Genomic DNA, 16,200 nt, shown 5'->3' on the forward strand with positions numbered 1-16,200 from the left:
GACAATGCTGGACGTCCGTATAATTTGCTGAATCAATTTGGTCCTCGATAGAAAACAGGTTCGCATCAACGTAAATAAATGATAATTAGGTACTATTAGTAATAAGTAACAGGTTAGCATGCGTTCGCTATCATTAGCACATCGTTCAAACAACCACACAACTGGCTCTAAGTGTCCGATCGCGGGTGGAAAACGCACAACAACAACATAAAAAGATGATACACGCAGGCGTTGCCTCTGTAGAGATGATTTAAAAGCATAAACAATGAAAGTAGGTTCGCAGCCGTCTATTCTCTCTCGCCCACTCACTCACTCAGAGCTACGTAGCTGTCCGTCTTCTTCTGGCATGTGAGCACTCTTCTTCACGTAAACAAGTGCGAGTGCGCCCTCACTTGGGCGTGAAAGCGCCACAAACTAAATGCATCCATAGATAAAAAAGTAAATAATACAATGGAACATACACTGCCAAAGGCAGAACGCGAACGTGGCCATAGCTATAAAGAGTTATTCAGATAACTATAGCATAAGAACATGCTAACAACTTTACAAAACCATCAGTGTCACTGCAAAACACCAAAATAACATGTGAAATTATATCATAATGTGTTAATAATTCCACACATAAGTCGCTCCTGAGTATAAGTTGCACCCCCAGCCAAAATATGAAAAAAACCGGGACTTATAGTCCGAAAAATACGGTAGTTAAAATTTGAAACAATATATTTCTTTAAAATTAATTTTGTGATAAATATAATCAAAAAGTAGAACTCTTTACACAGGTAATCTTCTGTAACAATATACAGTATTACAAATATAATTATTTTATTATTTTAAACACTGATTCAATCCATGTATTGTGTCACAAATATTAAAGTACTGGTGTTTTAATGTTAATGTAAGAAATTACTGTTTTGTTTCAATTAATTTATATACTGTACATACAATGAAATAAACAATATCGTTGGTGAAATGGACAAATTCATAAAATGGAAATATTCAGTATACTGTATGTGTATGTATTACTAGTTATAATTTACAATTTAGTTGCAATTAGAGGTGTGCGAAATTTCCGATTCTTTGATTATTCGCGATTCTGCCGTGGAAGATTCGAGAACGATTCACAAACATCCAAATTCCGATTATTGAAATATGTCAAGTAAAGCGAAACTAAAACACAGTCAGCGCGGCCTTCAGGTTGCAATGAGGAACGGACCGAATTCCGATTATTGAAATATGTCAAGTAAAGCGAAACTAAAACACAGTCAGCGCGGCCTTCAGGTTGCAATGAGGAACGGACCGAGAGTAAACATAATGCTTGTCATTACCCGGCTAATGACAATGCTCAACTCACGGCTCTGGTTCAACTCATGCTGCGATATTAAAAAAAAAAAAAAAAAAAAAAAAAACAAGCATACCTGACTGCTGCCGACCGCCGCTACAAACTACTACCACATAATGCCACGGTAGATATCACATGTAGAAAGAACTAGATGCGAAATGACAGACTCGGCGGCGTTACCAGCACATGTATAGAAAAGTAGATGTAAAATGACAGACTTGCTGCCGTTAGAAAACAGCCGCCATCTTAAAGTGCATGTGACACGAAAAAGCATGTTTGTTTCATAATACACGCGGTATTTTATGCTTCTGAATGATATGGACTGCTTGGATGTGTGTGGAAGCGATCGCTATATTTATTTAGTTTTTTGAATCCCGCGCCATGAAAATGAGTGACTTCCGGCTTCGGTCTTGCATTGAGGAGAGGCACTGTGACGTGTACGGGAGAAGGCGTCCTCTTCACGATACAGCGTACTGTTGTGTATGAGGACGAAGGATTCAGCTGATTTTGCGGATTAATACGTTTATTTTTCGCATCACGCCAGCCAAACGGCTGCAGAAAAATCCTTCTGTATGAGGGTGAGGCGTATGCGCCTTTTTTGGAGTTTCAAAAGGTTCCCATTCACCGTGGATATTGGCCAAAACAAGCCCAACTACTGTGGGACCATTGGACTTACGAGGAAGTGAGTAAACATCTTGTTTTGTATTATGTCAAATATTAATACAGCGATTACAAAGTAAACACTACAAACTTTCTTTAAATAAAGGACTACTTACGTTTGATAATTGATAGGCATGTAAAAAGCTCTCCTCATGCACATTAGCAGCACGTTAGCTGCACAACAACTGCAGCCGCCCTCCTCCGGGAACGAACTGTAAATTGCTCTCCGCCGGGCGGTTTGCCGATCCGCAAAGACAATCAACAACCCAGTCGTCATGTCAAATAATCCAGACTAGTTATGCGTGATTTTTTTTTTTCGCATCACGCCAGCCAATTGGCTGCAGAAAAATCTTGCTGTATGAGGGAGAGGCGTGTGCGCCTTTTTGGAGTTTCGGGCTAGTTATGTGTGATTTTCCGCTTCGAAGACTTTGAAACATCACTCGGTTCGGGTTAGCATGTCGGCTAGCTGTCACACCTCTTGGTTTGTTTACATTCTCCGAAGCCGGGAAAGGGAAATGAAATATGTCCGATTTAGGTGTCACAAAATATCATTCGGGAGGTGCCACAGTAAAGGTGAAATCGACAGTTTTGACCATTATGGAGTAATTTTGCAATGTCGTCCTGAATAAGTGCATTTTTATTATTTCATATTCCATTTAGCACAAGACTGTTATTTGTCATCACCATGCCATTTATTTAGCAATTGAGGAAAATACTTGGATAAAAAGAATATCCTGTAAAAATATTGAAGTAAAGAGACAGAGACAATGACATTTTGCAGCTCTCTTCGTCGCGTTTTCCTCGTTGTGAATAGTTCCCCCTCGACGGGCTGACTGGTCCTTCTCAAGCCATTTATATGGCTATTGGGGAAAAATACTTGGATAAAAGGAATAACCTGTAAAAATATTGGAGTAGAGAGACTGAAACAATGACATTTTGCGGCTCTCTTCGTCACGTTTTCCTCGTTCTGAATAATTCCCCCTCAATGGGCTGAATAGTAAAACCGATGAGCCCAGTCTCCCGCTGACGTCATCCACCTGTTGGGGACGCTAAAGCCCTATAATGGTAGGCGTGGCTAACTGGCAGATTAAAAGACTAATTTCTCGTCATCTGCGCTTTGCTAAATTGATGTATATTGTCGAATCGTCTCAAAATATGATTCTAATTCACGTAATGCCATTTAAGACCCCACACGTCGTATGCTCTTTAAATCAGTACACTTCCCTGGAAGGTTGTTGTAATGAACCTTCCAAGCGAACCTAATTAACTGTTCTATCTAAAATACTCCTAAATCGTCAAAATCTTCACTTGAATCTATATTTAAGACAGTTCTAAAACTTTCACATGTCAAAAGTAGACAGAAGGGAAAATATGGAATAACGGGAGCAATTTGAACAACTTTAACGGTTGATTTACAACATTTAATTAATTGAATGTAGTTTAAAGCTGCTGATATAGAATGGTGACTTGAGTGTTTTATGTACTGTTTGACTCATTTATTTAAGCCTGAGAGGATTTTTGTACATTTTTTGTAACTAATGTAAAACATTAAAAGCCGCTAATACCTGGGGAGGGGTGCATCAATAATAAATTTATAATCAAATCGTAGCCCCGAATTTGTAATCAAATCGTTAGGTGCCCAAAGATTCCCACCTCTAGGGTGCACCCAGTTATTATCACTACTGATAAACAGTCCTGGTTTTCCCCAACAACAATGGAAAAAAAACACATTTTTGTTTTGCTCACAGGCTCCAGATCGCACAGGAGGAGCATCGCTCGGTGGAGGTGGAGAAGGTCAACCTTGAGCAGAAGCTCAGGGATGAGATCAGCACAGCAAAGCAGGAAGCCCAACGGCTAAAGGAGCTGCGTGAGGGCACCGAGAACGAACTCAGTCGACAGAAGTACGCCGAAGAGGAGCTTGAGCAGGTATTAAGAGCTTAATCCCATATGGAAAATGTGTGTTGTAATATCACACTTGAGTGTATGCCTGGATGCATCAGTGTCACACTGGCTATCCAGTAATATAAATACACCCACACTTGGCTTTGTTTACAAGACGTTTAACAATAAAGCTTGCGAGCAACAGACATTAAAAGAATGTTACTTTAACTTAGAAGTGATGTGACTAGATATTATTAGCGGACTTCACATCTGCCATTAGGCTTTTAAAAGACTTTTTTTTTTTCAAAAATAAGGCATTTTTTTATGTTTCATGCTCTTTGGAACACAAACACAATGTTGACAGGCAATACAACTTACTCACAGGCATACATTCTTTATCTTCTGCGAAGAATGAGTAGTAGCGTCTTAATGGATATCAATGAACATCTTTTTCAAATTTACCATACATTCAGGGATATATTATACTGTATTGTCCCCAGACCAGAGGTCAAATCTTATGATTCAGAAGGAACTGCACAAAATGTTAAAAACTCCTCCTCCGTAGGTACGCATGGCGCTTAAGAAAGCCGAGAAGGAGCTGGAGTCGCGAAGCTGCTGGGCCCCTCCAGAATCGCTCCAGAAGTGGCTGCAGCTCACTCACGAGGTGGAAGTGCAGTATTACAACATCAAGAAGCAGAATGCTGAACGGCAGCTCCTGGTTGCTAAAGAAGGGGTATAATGATTGTGTTTGAAATTGACTGTCAGTGACCATGATAGACATCCAATCCATTTGGACTGGAACGGCTAACAGTGTCAATGGCAGTGGAGGAGTTAAAAGAAATATTTACAGTACATTATTATATGTATATTTTTTGTTTTGTTTTCCACAGGCTGAAAAGATCAAGAAAAAGAGGAACACTCTCTTTGGGACATTCCACGTAGCACACAGCTCGTCCCTGGATGATGTGGACCACAAAATTTTAGCAGCAAAGTGAGTCAGAAATAGAAGTATATACACATTTCTACATATAGAATAATTATTACTTTTGTTTTTGATTGACACAGTGAGACTGTTGGGCGTACATTGGGGCAAATAAGTATTTAGTCAACCACTAATTGTGCAAGTTCTCCCACTTGAAAATATTAGAGAGGCCTGTAATTGTCAACATGGGTAAACCTCAACCATGAGAGACAGAATGTGGGAAGAAAAAAAACCCAGATAATCACATTGTTTGATTTTTAAAGAATTTATTTGCAAATCATGGTGGAAAATAAGTATTTGCTGGTATTTTGGCCCATTCCTCTATGCAGATTTGCTCTAGAGCAGTGATGTTTTGGGGCTGTCGTTGGGCAACACGGACTTTCAACTCTATCCACAGATTTTCTATGGGTTTGAGATCTGGAGACTGGCTAGGCCACTCCAGGACCTTGAAATGCTTCATACGAAGCCACTCCTTTGTTGCCCTGGCTGTGTGTTTGGGATCATTGTCATGCTGAAAGACCCAGCCACGTCTCATCTTCAATGCCCTGACTTAATCAATAAATTGTATGAATCCTTGCCGAAGCCCATGGAAGTCATACAAAATATTAAATTTTGATCTCACAGCACTTATGTAACATATTTTTGTGTTTGAAGTAGATTTTTTGTTCAATTTTCACTCTACTTTCTGTAGGCGACAAAACTTTTGTCTTGCCAAAATTTGACCTTTATGTCTTCATGAAATGATAAATCTTTTTTCATTGAGACAAATATATTATTGTACATTCAACATCATTTGGGAGGGTCTTAGCTTCATGTGAGCCATTTCTGAAACCAATTGAATCATTAAAAGTAGGGCTGCAGCTATCGATTATTTTAGTAGTAGATTAATCGATGAACTAGTTAGTTCAAATAGTCGAGTAATCAGATAAGGAACATGAAAAATTAAATTACCTGAGCTGAGCCTCAAACAGTATAATAAATAAAGAAATAAGGATCTAAGTACAACAAAAGACAAATAGGCTAACTTACATTGCAAAAGTCCACTAGTTTAAATGCTATAAACTTTTTTTTTTTACAGTGCTCTTAACAAATGGTTCAGACACATAATCCCACAAAAATAGGCTAAATTTACAAATAAACTAAATTACGAATGCATTTAAAAAAAAAAAAAAAAAAAAAAATAGCTCAAACAAAAACTTGGCTCATGTTGGTCTTAAAGGGTATGCAGTGCCCTGGGAAAATGTTAATATTCCATCATTTATCCATAAACGCATGCCTTTTGTATTCATATCATGCCACTTCGTGTAATTACACACAAGAAAATGAGAGAAATTTGGCTCGATTGCCAAGCTAAAACGACCGGCGCCCGAGATCTGGCAGATTGTGTGCGTGACGTCACGACAAGTGAAGAGAGTGCCACCGGCCACTAGGGGGGCAGCGCCTGTCTGCATCAATATAATTCCTTCTAGCGAGGGGAGAATTAGGGGTGTTTTGAGCTGTTTATGCTGATGCATTGTGTTCGTCCTGCACATATTCCAGGTTCCCTCATGAAGAAACACCCCTCGTTGTCAATAAAAGAGAATTCAGAATTGATAGTGAGGGGTGTTTCTTCAACAAGAAAAAGGCTCAGTGCTTTAATACTGAATGGCGGCGATGATGGCAGACAATTTCGTTTCTAGTTTCAGCGACGAATCCGACGTAGAAGGACGTAACGAATGTTCATCTAATGGTGACGAGGAGAGTTACGAAGCTTTAATCGGTGTTTTAGGTTACCAATTTGAGCCCAAACGAACGCCAATGCAGCGTAATGAAACGGTCATTGAGGGGAGCAATGACACTGATGAAACATCGGCAGCAGATCGTGTGGGAAACACCAATGATTTGTTTTGCATTTCTTTTTGTGAAGCTGATACACCGTGACTGCAAAATAAAGGAATGCATAGAATAATTATCATTTATTGCGCTATCATAGCTTTTCGCTCTGCCAACAGACACAAATATGAATGGGATCAGAGGACTTGTTCTATATATTTTACGAACGATAATTTATACATGTGTCCAGTCCTGTATCCAATGCGTGACATTTTTTTAATTATAAAAGAGTACTCACTCTGGCCATTTCGAGCTTGGCTGCTTCCCTTCTTTGCTTAGCTTTAGCCTCCTTTACCAGTCATCGTCCTCTTTCTTGATATCTCGGGACATTTAGGTGGCTGCGCCTGTATGGTCGGCACCGCATCTCCTTTGAGCAGCAATCTTTTAGCAAAACCCGATTTCACTTGTCCATAGCTCGAGAAGCTTTCAGGTGGAAAATGTGCACCACAGAAAAGCGTGCCGGAGGCTGTGTCTAGAAAATTAGCCCTCTTTGCACGGACGAACTTTACCCATTGTCTGTGTAGTCCAGCTTTTTTTTTCGCGTTCAGGAACTCATGGATACTATATTCCGATAAATAACTATTTGTACACCACATAGCACAGCAGTTTTGAACCATTTTTGTGATGTTTTGGTCAAACAAACCCCAACGCTACTCTCTCATCGTTAAAAAACAATGGCACCTGGCTCCGCCTCGACTGTCAATCACTTGTCGTGACGTCTCCGCCCCATTCGGCTGTTTCCGGAACACTTTCGGAAATGTTCGTCATTTTCGATCTATTTTCGATAATTGCTCATTAATGTGATTGATTTTTTTGTTAACTTTATCAATATTTGTTATCTTGGCACATAACGGTTCTATTGATGTCTCACACCCCCTTTGCCGCTACATACCCTTTAACAGGGAGCACCTGGATTCAGCCATGTGAAATGAAGCAGACTCGAAGGCAGTGTATCCACTCAGATCAATAAAACTAAATGCAAACACTTTCAAAATAAACCATTACAACGCCACTTAAACGAATACTCGAAGCAGCAAAATTTAATTCGAATCTTTTTTTTAATGGAATACTCGAGTTAATCGATTAATCGTTGCAGCACTAATTAAAAGTCAGGTTATTAGCAATTGTTTCTACAAAATGGATAAGCCACTAGACTTTTGTCAGGGACTGTATGTTGACACCCTTTCGGTTCTGGATGGTGACGTCACGCAGCCTTGCAGTCTAAAAATAGCGTTCGTACGGTTAACTATTGCCTAACTTGCATATCAAAAGTCTGCTAGCTTTAATGCTATTAAATGCTAAATTTACATATTCCCACAAAAAAGAGGAACTGTCAAAGCAGCTAAAGACATCCCCCAAAATCACTATAATATTATCCATCCAAATTGTATTTTACAAATTTCCTTCCTCCTTCCATATTTCTTGACAAACCACTTCATCCTTAAAGAGCATACGACATGAGAGAAAAAGTCTTAAATAGCAAGATTATGTTAATTAGAATCATATTTTGAGACGATTCGACTATATACAACAATGTAGCAAAGCGCAGATGACGAGAAATTAGTCTTTTAATCTGCCGGTTAGCCACATCTATCTACCATTATAGGGCTCTAGCGTCCCCAACAGGTGGATCACGTCAGCAGGAGAATGGGCTCATCAGTTTTACTATTCAGCCCATTGAGGGGGAATTATTCAGAACGAGGAAAATGCGACGAAAATAGCCGCAAAATGTCATTGTTTCTGTCTCTCTACTCCAATATTTTTACAGGATATTATTTTTATCCAAGTATTTTTCCAAAATTGCTAAATAAATGGCATGGTCATGACAAATAACAGTCTTGTGCTAAATCACAGGTCTCAAACCGGTCCTCAAAGGGCCGCAGGGGGTACTGGATTTCATTCCAACCAAACGAGACAAATACCTTTTCACCAATCTGGTTTCTTACAAGTGTAATCAGTTGATTGCAATCAGGTGCTGCTTATGTTAGTAGAAACCTCATTGGTTGAACTGTTTGTGCTGGATCTGTTGGAACAAAAACCAGGACCCACTGCGGCCCTTTGTGGAGTCGGTTTGAGACCGCTGTGCTAAATGGAATATGAAGTAATAAAAATGCACTTATTCAGGACGACATGGCAAAATTAGTCCATAATTGTCAAAACTGTCGACTTCACCTTTACTGTCGCACCTCCCGAACGATATTTTATGACACCTAAATCGGGCTTACGTCATTTCCCTTCCCCGGCTTCGGAGAATGCAAACAAACCAAGAGGCGTGACAGCTAGCCGACATGCTAACCCGAACCGAGTGATGTTTCAAAGTCTTCGAAGCGGAAAATCACACATAACTAGCCCGAAACTCCAAAAGGCGCACACGCCTCTCCCTCATACAGCAAGATTTTTCTGCAGCTAATTGGCTGGCGTGATGCGAAAAATAAATGTATTAATCCGCCAAATCAGCTGAATCCTTAGTTCTTCTCATACAACAGTACGGCTGTATAGTGAAGAGGACTCCTTCTACCGTAGACGTATACATGGGCGATATGACGATATAAAACCGTCTCACGATCTTAAGTGCTGAAGGTACGTATTTTTTAGGACATCATTATATCGCGGTTTATTCACTTTTATTTCAAACCCACTCACATCACTAGTCTCTCTTTCTCCCTTTTTACACTTCCTCGTCAGGCTCTCTAGTCTAGGCCAATCAATAGACTGGAAAGTGAGTGACGCTGCCCGGGAGCACACGCCCACTGTTACCACTTTCACAAATGAGGTGTGCGTCATGGCGGAGGCAGCAGAGAGCGAGCTTAGCGAGGCAGAAGAGTTTACCACTAAGAAAAACTCCACATCGATTGTTTGGAACTGGTTTGGCTTCAAAGTGGACGATATAGATTAAAAAAAACATAATTTGCAAGATTTGCAAGGAACACATAAAGGCAAGTGACGGTAAGCCTGTCGCAATATGCAATAATTCCATTTATCGCGCGATATATAAAAATGAAGGCGGTAACTTTTCCGCTGCGATTTATCGCCTCGCGTGCACGTGTGTGTGCGCGTGCGGCAGACGTGCTGTTAAAAGTTCGTTACCAACTGCGCAAAATGCATCTTCGTTCCAGGTCCGGCAAAAACTAGCGCTGGAGCCAATCGTTCCCATTATATCCTATTCTTCAACGTATACCGGCCGCGTCAGTGCTCCGGAGTGACTGTGGACCATCTATGGCGCGCCGGTGTTGTTGACGTGTGGGCGCTCCCGTCAGGAGTGACATTTCACGCGGGGCGGCTATTTTTCGGCACAACGCTGGATATTTACAACGAAGTCCGCCAAAACATTGTTACCGACTTGGCTGCTACGAATAACCTCACTTTGACAACGAACAACTGAATGAAATTAAGAGCGCTGTGCTTCAAACTCGTCCTGTATATGAAAGCCCTCATATGCTGGTGTTGTGTAGTAATGAGCAGACGTGACTTCAGCGGTGCCTGCTAACTTTTTTAATGCGCGGTTGCGCGCACTCACTAGATATCATGAAATGGCAAACTAGATGTGCTACTTCCCATGCCATTCGATACGTGAGCCCAGAGTGATTATGGGACATGTAGTCCATATACTACATCGATGAATTCTAAACTGTCATTTGTCACATGAGGTTAGGAAGGCCAAATCAATCCATACCAGTGACTATAGACCCTACCCACGTGACGTCACAACTCCGCTCTCCTGAATGGTGCCGCCCAATTGTCCGTCAAAACATAGTGTTAACCTGTTACGGCTACGTACATTCCTCCTATTTACGGCGTGTTTTTCTGCTCCTTAACATTAATAATCAAAATGGTGAAGGCGTGTGTGGCTGTTGGTTGCACTAACAGAGAAGATGGAAGGAGAGACTTGAAGTTTTACCGTATTCCGAGGGATCCAAAGAGGAGAGCGAAATGGACGGCTGCAATTCAATGTGAAAACTGGGCACAAAAAATCACCACAGACTATGTAGTGGTCATTTTATATCCGGTAATATGCATTTAAGATATACTTAGAGGGTTTTGGATTGACAAATAACCACAATTAAGATCATTGCTAGGCTAATCGCCGACAACATACACGTATGTATGTATGTAGTGAGAGTGCTATCGCTAAACCATATAAACATTAAAAGCCTTAACTCCATTGACAAACGACATGAAATACATTAGACTTGACAGTGGATGTTAGCAATAACAAAAGATTTTGAATTGAAAATTTAGTAACTCACCTTTCCAAGCACAAGATAGATTCCTGCCGAATTTTCGTGGACGAGGACCTGTTTCACCCAACCAGCAACGAAGTATTTATAAGCCTCCAAGCTCTTGAAGTTTTTCAAATTTTCGTGAGAATAGGCTGATTTTTGTGTGGACAAGATAATTGTAAATATCAGCGTAGCAGATGTCAGGCAGACAGGGCGAAGACAGTGGGTCGAAAAACATCGATTTGGGCATCAAATATGGATCTGGCGACTGTATAGAACGAAGCTTTTCCACATAACGCCTTTTATGCAACACATCCAGTGAGTTTACGGCATCAGAAAGCACCGGGTCTTCCATGAAATGCATTTTAAATTCCTCGATCAATTGAAACCAATGCTAATACAGAGACAAAATGACGGACAAGTGGGCGGAACCATACAGCGAGCACGTGGTTTTGTGACGTCGGTGGGTAGGGTCTATAGATAATGTTGCAAATATTGTTAATTCAGTACGTGACACAAATGGATTCGGACCATAAATAGGATGTCTTGCTCATGTAGTAAACCTAGCTACTAAGAGAGCTGTAGCAATCAACGGTGTGCCCTGCCTCACTTTACAAACAGTAAAGATTGTTCTCAGCACTTTTATACAATTTTTTTTCATATCAGTAAGAAGTAAGCACATAAATATTATGCACTAAAATGCATGTTTATATGATGGCAATTTAATTTTTGCTCGTTAGCAAAAAAAAAATACAATTGTTATATTTTTTTTTACTAAGCATTACATGTATTGAATCGGATCGAAAATCATGTCCCTCGTATCAAAATTCGTACCGAACCATGACTTAACTGTATCTTTGCATCCCTATGGAACACCATTGCAGAAGCTATGACGGGAAAAGTTTTCATTTTTCTAAATGCTGAAGTTGTTAAGTGCAAATTTTTTTTTTTTTTTTTTTTAAACACATTTTATTTATTCTGTGTTTCTGTGCGGTATCAATATTGTTGTTTTTTACTTAAGAGGTATGGTCTATTGTTTTTAGTTGTGATTTCTTAAAAAGTATATTTGAATTTAAGAGTAAATATCGCGTTTAAATGGGTGCACTTCATCTATTCATATATACTGTATTTGCACTGTTATTGTAAATTGGTTTAAAAAATTGGGGGGGGGGCGCAATATCATCGCATATCGCAATAATTTATGAGAATAATTATCGCACACTAAAATTTGTTATCGCGACAGGCCTAAGTGACGGCAACACATCAAACTAATTCCACCATTTGAAATGAAAACATCCAAAGCAATATACTGAGAGCCAAACTGCCAAAGCTAAAAAGCCAACCTCCGCTACAGCGTTAAAGCAACAAAAACTTTCGAATGCTTTCCTAAAATGCACTCCCTATGAGAAAAGTGGTAAACGATGGAATGACATTACTGACGCAATAACCTTTTATCTGGCAAAAGATATGTGTCCTATTCAAACAGTTGATGGAGTTGGTTTCGCGAAAAGGATTAAAGTTTTAGATCCTCGCTACCAGCTGCCTAGTTGAAAATAGTGTTTTAAAAATATCGTGATAATATCGAAACCGTGATATTGTCTTGGGAATACCGTGATATATATTTTTTCCCATATCGCCCAACCCTACGTAGACGTCACAGCGCCCTCTTTCTCAACTCGAGACTGTTGCCGGAAGTCACTCATTTTCATGGCGCGGGATTAAAAAAACTAAATATATATAGCAATCGCTTCCACACACATCCAAGTGGTCCATACCATTCAGGAGTATAAAATACCGCGTGTATTTTGAAATAAACATTTCGTGTCACATGCACTTTAAGTCTGTAATGAACGCTAGAATTACAGTAATTACTGTTGGAAGTTTTGTACTAATGCTTACTTTACTGACAAGTGTCACATTTAAATGACCCCTGTATGTGCTCGAATGGGACTTGGAACCTAACTGATTGTGTTCTTTCATCTCCCTCAGACAAGCACTAGGCGAGGTGACGGCCGCCCTGCGCGAGCGTCTCCACCGCTGGCAGCAGATCGAACTGCTCACCGGCTTCACAGTGGTCAACAACCCTGGCCTACCGTCGCTGGCGTCGGCCCTCAACCTGGACACCAGCTTCTTAGGGGGCCGCGCCACGCCGCAGCACTTTATTGTGTCGGACGACTTGGACGACCTGGACGAGGACATCTTGCCCGCCGTGCTGCAATGTAAGAGTTCGTCCGAGTCGCTGGGCTCTTCGGCGGGAAATAGCAAACGATCCCTTAAACACTCCAAGACCCTGCTGGGAAAGTCTAGACATCAGAACTCGTGAGGGTTCGGACCTTGCTATGGCCTCCATTTGGTGACGGAGTGGGATGGATGGGGGTGTGGTGGGTGCGGGGGTTTTCATTTGATATCTGTGCATTGGGCTTCATGTAAAAATCACAAAACTGCCATTTATCCCTCCTGAATGCATGTGTGGATTCTGGTCCAGATGATGACTGGGGATTTTTTTCTGTACAAAAAAATGTTGATTTACTAAAAATGTTTTGTGAAGTGTTTGTAGCGAATGTGTGTTCATTTTGCTGGGATTGATACTCACCAGACAACACAGTGGATTAGGGCAAAAGTTTGGAAACCGAGTATGCCCAAACTTTTTCCTGCCACTGTAAGCCTCACAATTTAGTGAGTGTGTTTCAGGTGGTGTGTTTGTTTGGAGTTTGCATGATCTTCCTGCGACCCACTGGCTTTTCTCTGGGTTTCATCCCTCATTCCAAATACATGCATGTTCCTAACCCTCTTGGACAGAATTTTTTGGTGCATCAGAGACATTGAGTGGGTTCAGTTAGCTTGCGTTTAGTGGCTTCAGAATTACACCTTCAAATCTGGTCGAGAATTAATTCCTGCCCCAAATGGAAATATCTTTGCATCTATAATAATACCGTATTGGCCCGAATATAAGACGGCCCCGATTATAAGACGACCGCCTCTCAAGTAAGACTCAAGTTTGAAAAAACAATTTGAACACCAAATTAATTTTTATACAGAAAATAGTTACAGTACATCTGAAACAAATGGTTATAACAATATATTTGAGAGAAAAAGCATGTTATTTTGCCTCATTCAAATCGTAATATCTGAACATTTGAATATGTTAACTAAAGTGCGATCACATTTGAAAATGAATGGCTTCTGGTTTTTGAAATGTAAATAAACCAACCTATTGTGATAAAACAACAAAATTGCAATGACTGCATTAACCATCAAAGTGAGGTCTAACTAACTGTAGTCTTGAAACAAATCTGAATAAGGAAAAACATTGCAATAAAATAATGCAAACTGATTAAACTAGTAGGTGAGATTTGTCATAACAGAACATTACTCCTCAAATTCAGCATTTGCTTCAATGATATCCAGTGTTGTTAATAATGGCGTTAAAATATAACGGCGTTATTTTCTTCAGTTGTGAGTAATCTAATTCATTTTCAAAACGTGATGCTACTATGCTAGGTGGCCCTAATACCTGATTGTAGTTTATTTGACATAAATATGTCGAATGTGCTGCACGTCTTTAAGTCACGGTGGCGGCGCCTTACCACAACAAAGAGCTTTTTACGTTGAAATTCTTGTGAATAAATACTTAAATCCCTGAATTCTTTATAGATATGGATGTAAAACAGTCTCGATTATTTGTTAAAAGAGCAAAGAACCAGGCAGTTAGCATTTATTTTACGTAAATATACGATGATGCCAATGCCGTAGCGGCTAAATTCCCCGATGGATTTTTTTTTTTCACGTTTCAAAATGCAACGAAAAATACCTTGTGTCCTCGAACAAATCACTCTTGAGACAATCCTTCCTTTTTGTATGCGGTACAGCTTTCGTACTTTTATCCTAAATATGGCGTTGAATAGCTGCATGTGTCGCTGCGACCGACTGTGAATAACTGAAGCGGATTGTGGAATGGGCCCCCTGCTTGAAGGTGCTGCGCAGTGGCTGGCCGATTTGACCTGTCAATACTATTATGAAGTCTATGGTCTGACCCTTCACTTTAAGCTGCTACTACCGCGGCCTCACACCACGTAAGAAGATGGATGTGTTGATGGTACCTCCAGTGTAGTAATGGCATTGTATCAGGAATTAATCGTGGCTTTGGACTTTTCCCCCCACATTTTACATTGCAGCCTTTCTCCAAAATGGATTACAGCCATCCCTGCCAATTGTTTGTTTTTGCATCCAATCGTTTACAATATGCAGTCAAAATTCTTTGGATAGCGATCCAAAATGCCATAAGTTACGGAGAGTTTGAACTTAATTTGTATTATACATTATTATTTATAAACAGAAAAACAAGTTTCTGCTGTGAATTGGAATGAGTTTAGCACAAGTAGACGTCCAATCCATTTGAACTGGGAGGGTGGCAGCGAATTCATTCATTCGCTGCCATCCCTCCCACTTCAAACGGACTGAACGTCTATGGCCGTCAGTGGCAGCTAATGCCAGGCAATGAGGTCATTTTGGGCCATTTAAGGTCATATACAGTAGCTGTTGATTTTCAGTTACTTCCTGTTGATTTTGGGGTATTTTATGGGTCACTTCCTGTTTATTTTGAGTTACAGAACAGGACGTGACCTGGGAATCACCCAAATGAATAGGCAGTGACTCAAACTCAACAGGAAATGACCTGTAAATGCCCTAAAATGAACAGCAAGTGACCTGTAAATGCCCCGAAAATCTGACTGAATGACTGTGAATGCCCTGGTTTCGAATGAACGAACGTTCCCAGTCTAAATGGATTGGGCGTCGAGGACCGTCAATGCAGCCTTACCTAAGACACCATCATGGTGGAAGATTTTGGTAGCAACTTAATGGTTCCTTTTTTTTTTTTTTTTTAAAACATTGACACGTTTTTGAAACAATATCTCGGTTCTTGACAGGAGCATATCAATAACCTTTTGGGATACAAAGTATCACGATATACAGTTGTGGTCAAAAGTTTACATACACTTGTAAAGAACATAATGTCATTGCTCTCTTGAGTTGCCAGTTATTTCTCCAACTCTGATTTTTCTCCGATAGAGTGATTGGAACAGATACTTCTTTGTCACAAAAACCATTCATGAAGTTTGGTTCTTTATGACTTTATTATGGGTTAACAGAAAAAGTGAACAAATCTGCTGGGTCAAAAATATACATACATGGATCTGAAAAAGCGAATCATTGACTTGAACAAGTCAGGAAAGTCACTTGGAGCC

The 16,200-nt window shown here is 40.2% G+C and overlaps 1 protein-coding gene across 4 annotated transcripts in view; it reads left to right on the forward strand.

Annotated features, from left to right (window-relative positions):
- Positions 1 to 16,200, forward strand: part of LOC130911125 (stromal interaction molecule 1-like) — a 94,016-nt gene that overhangs the window by 55,305 nt on the left and 22,511 nt on the right. For all 4 annotated transcript variants that reach the window (XM_057828851.1, XM_057828852.1, XM_057828853.1 and 1 more), the window contains exons 8-11: positions 3,748 to 3,925; positions 4,446 to 4,613; positions 4,771 to 4,871; positions 12,944 to 13,173. In XM_057828851.1, the coding sequence (XP_057684834.1) occupies positions 3,748 to 3,925; positions 4,446 to 4,613; positions 4,771 to 4,871; positions 12,944 to 13,173 (677 nt within the window). The remainder of the gene's footprint in view (positions 1 to 3,747; positions 3,926 to 4,445; positions 4,614 to 4,770; positions 4,872 to 12,943; positions 13,174 to 16,200) is intronic.

Source organism: Corythoichthys intestinalis, unplaced genomic scaffold, assembly GCF_030265065.1.
Source record: "Corythoichthys intestinalis isolate RoL2023-P3 unplaced genomic scaffold, ASM3026506v1 HiC_scaffold_23, whole genome shotgun sequence".
Taxonomy (NCBI): Eukaryota; Metazoa; Chordata; class Actinopteri; order Syngnathiformes; family Syngnathidae; genus Corythoichthys; species Corythoichthys intestinalis.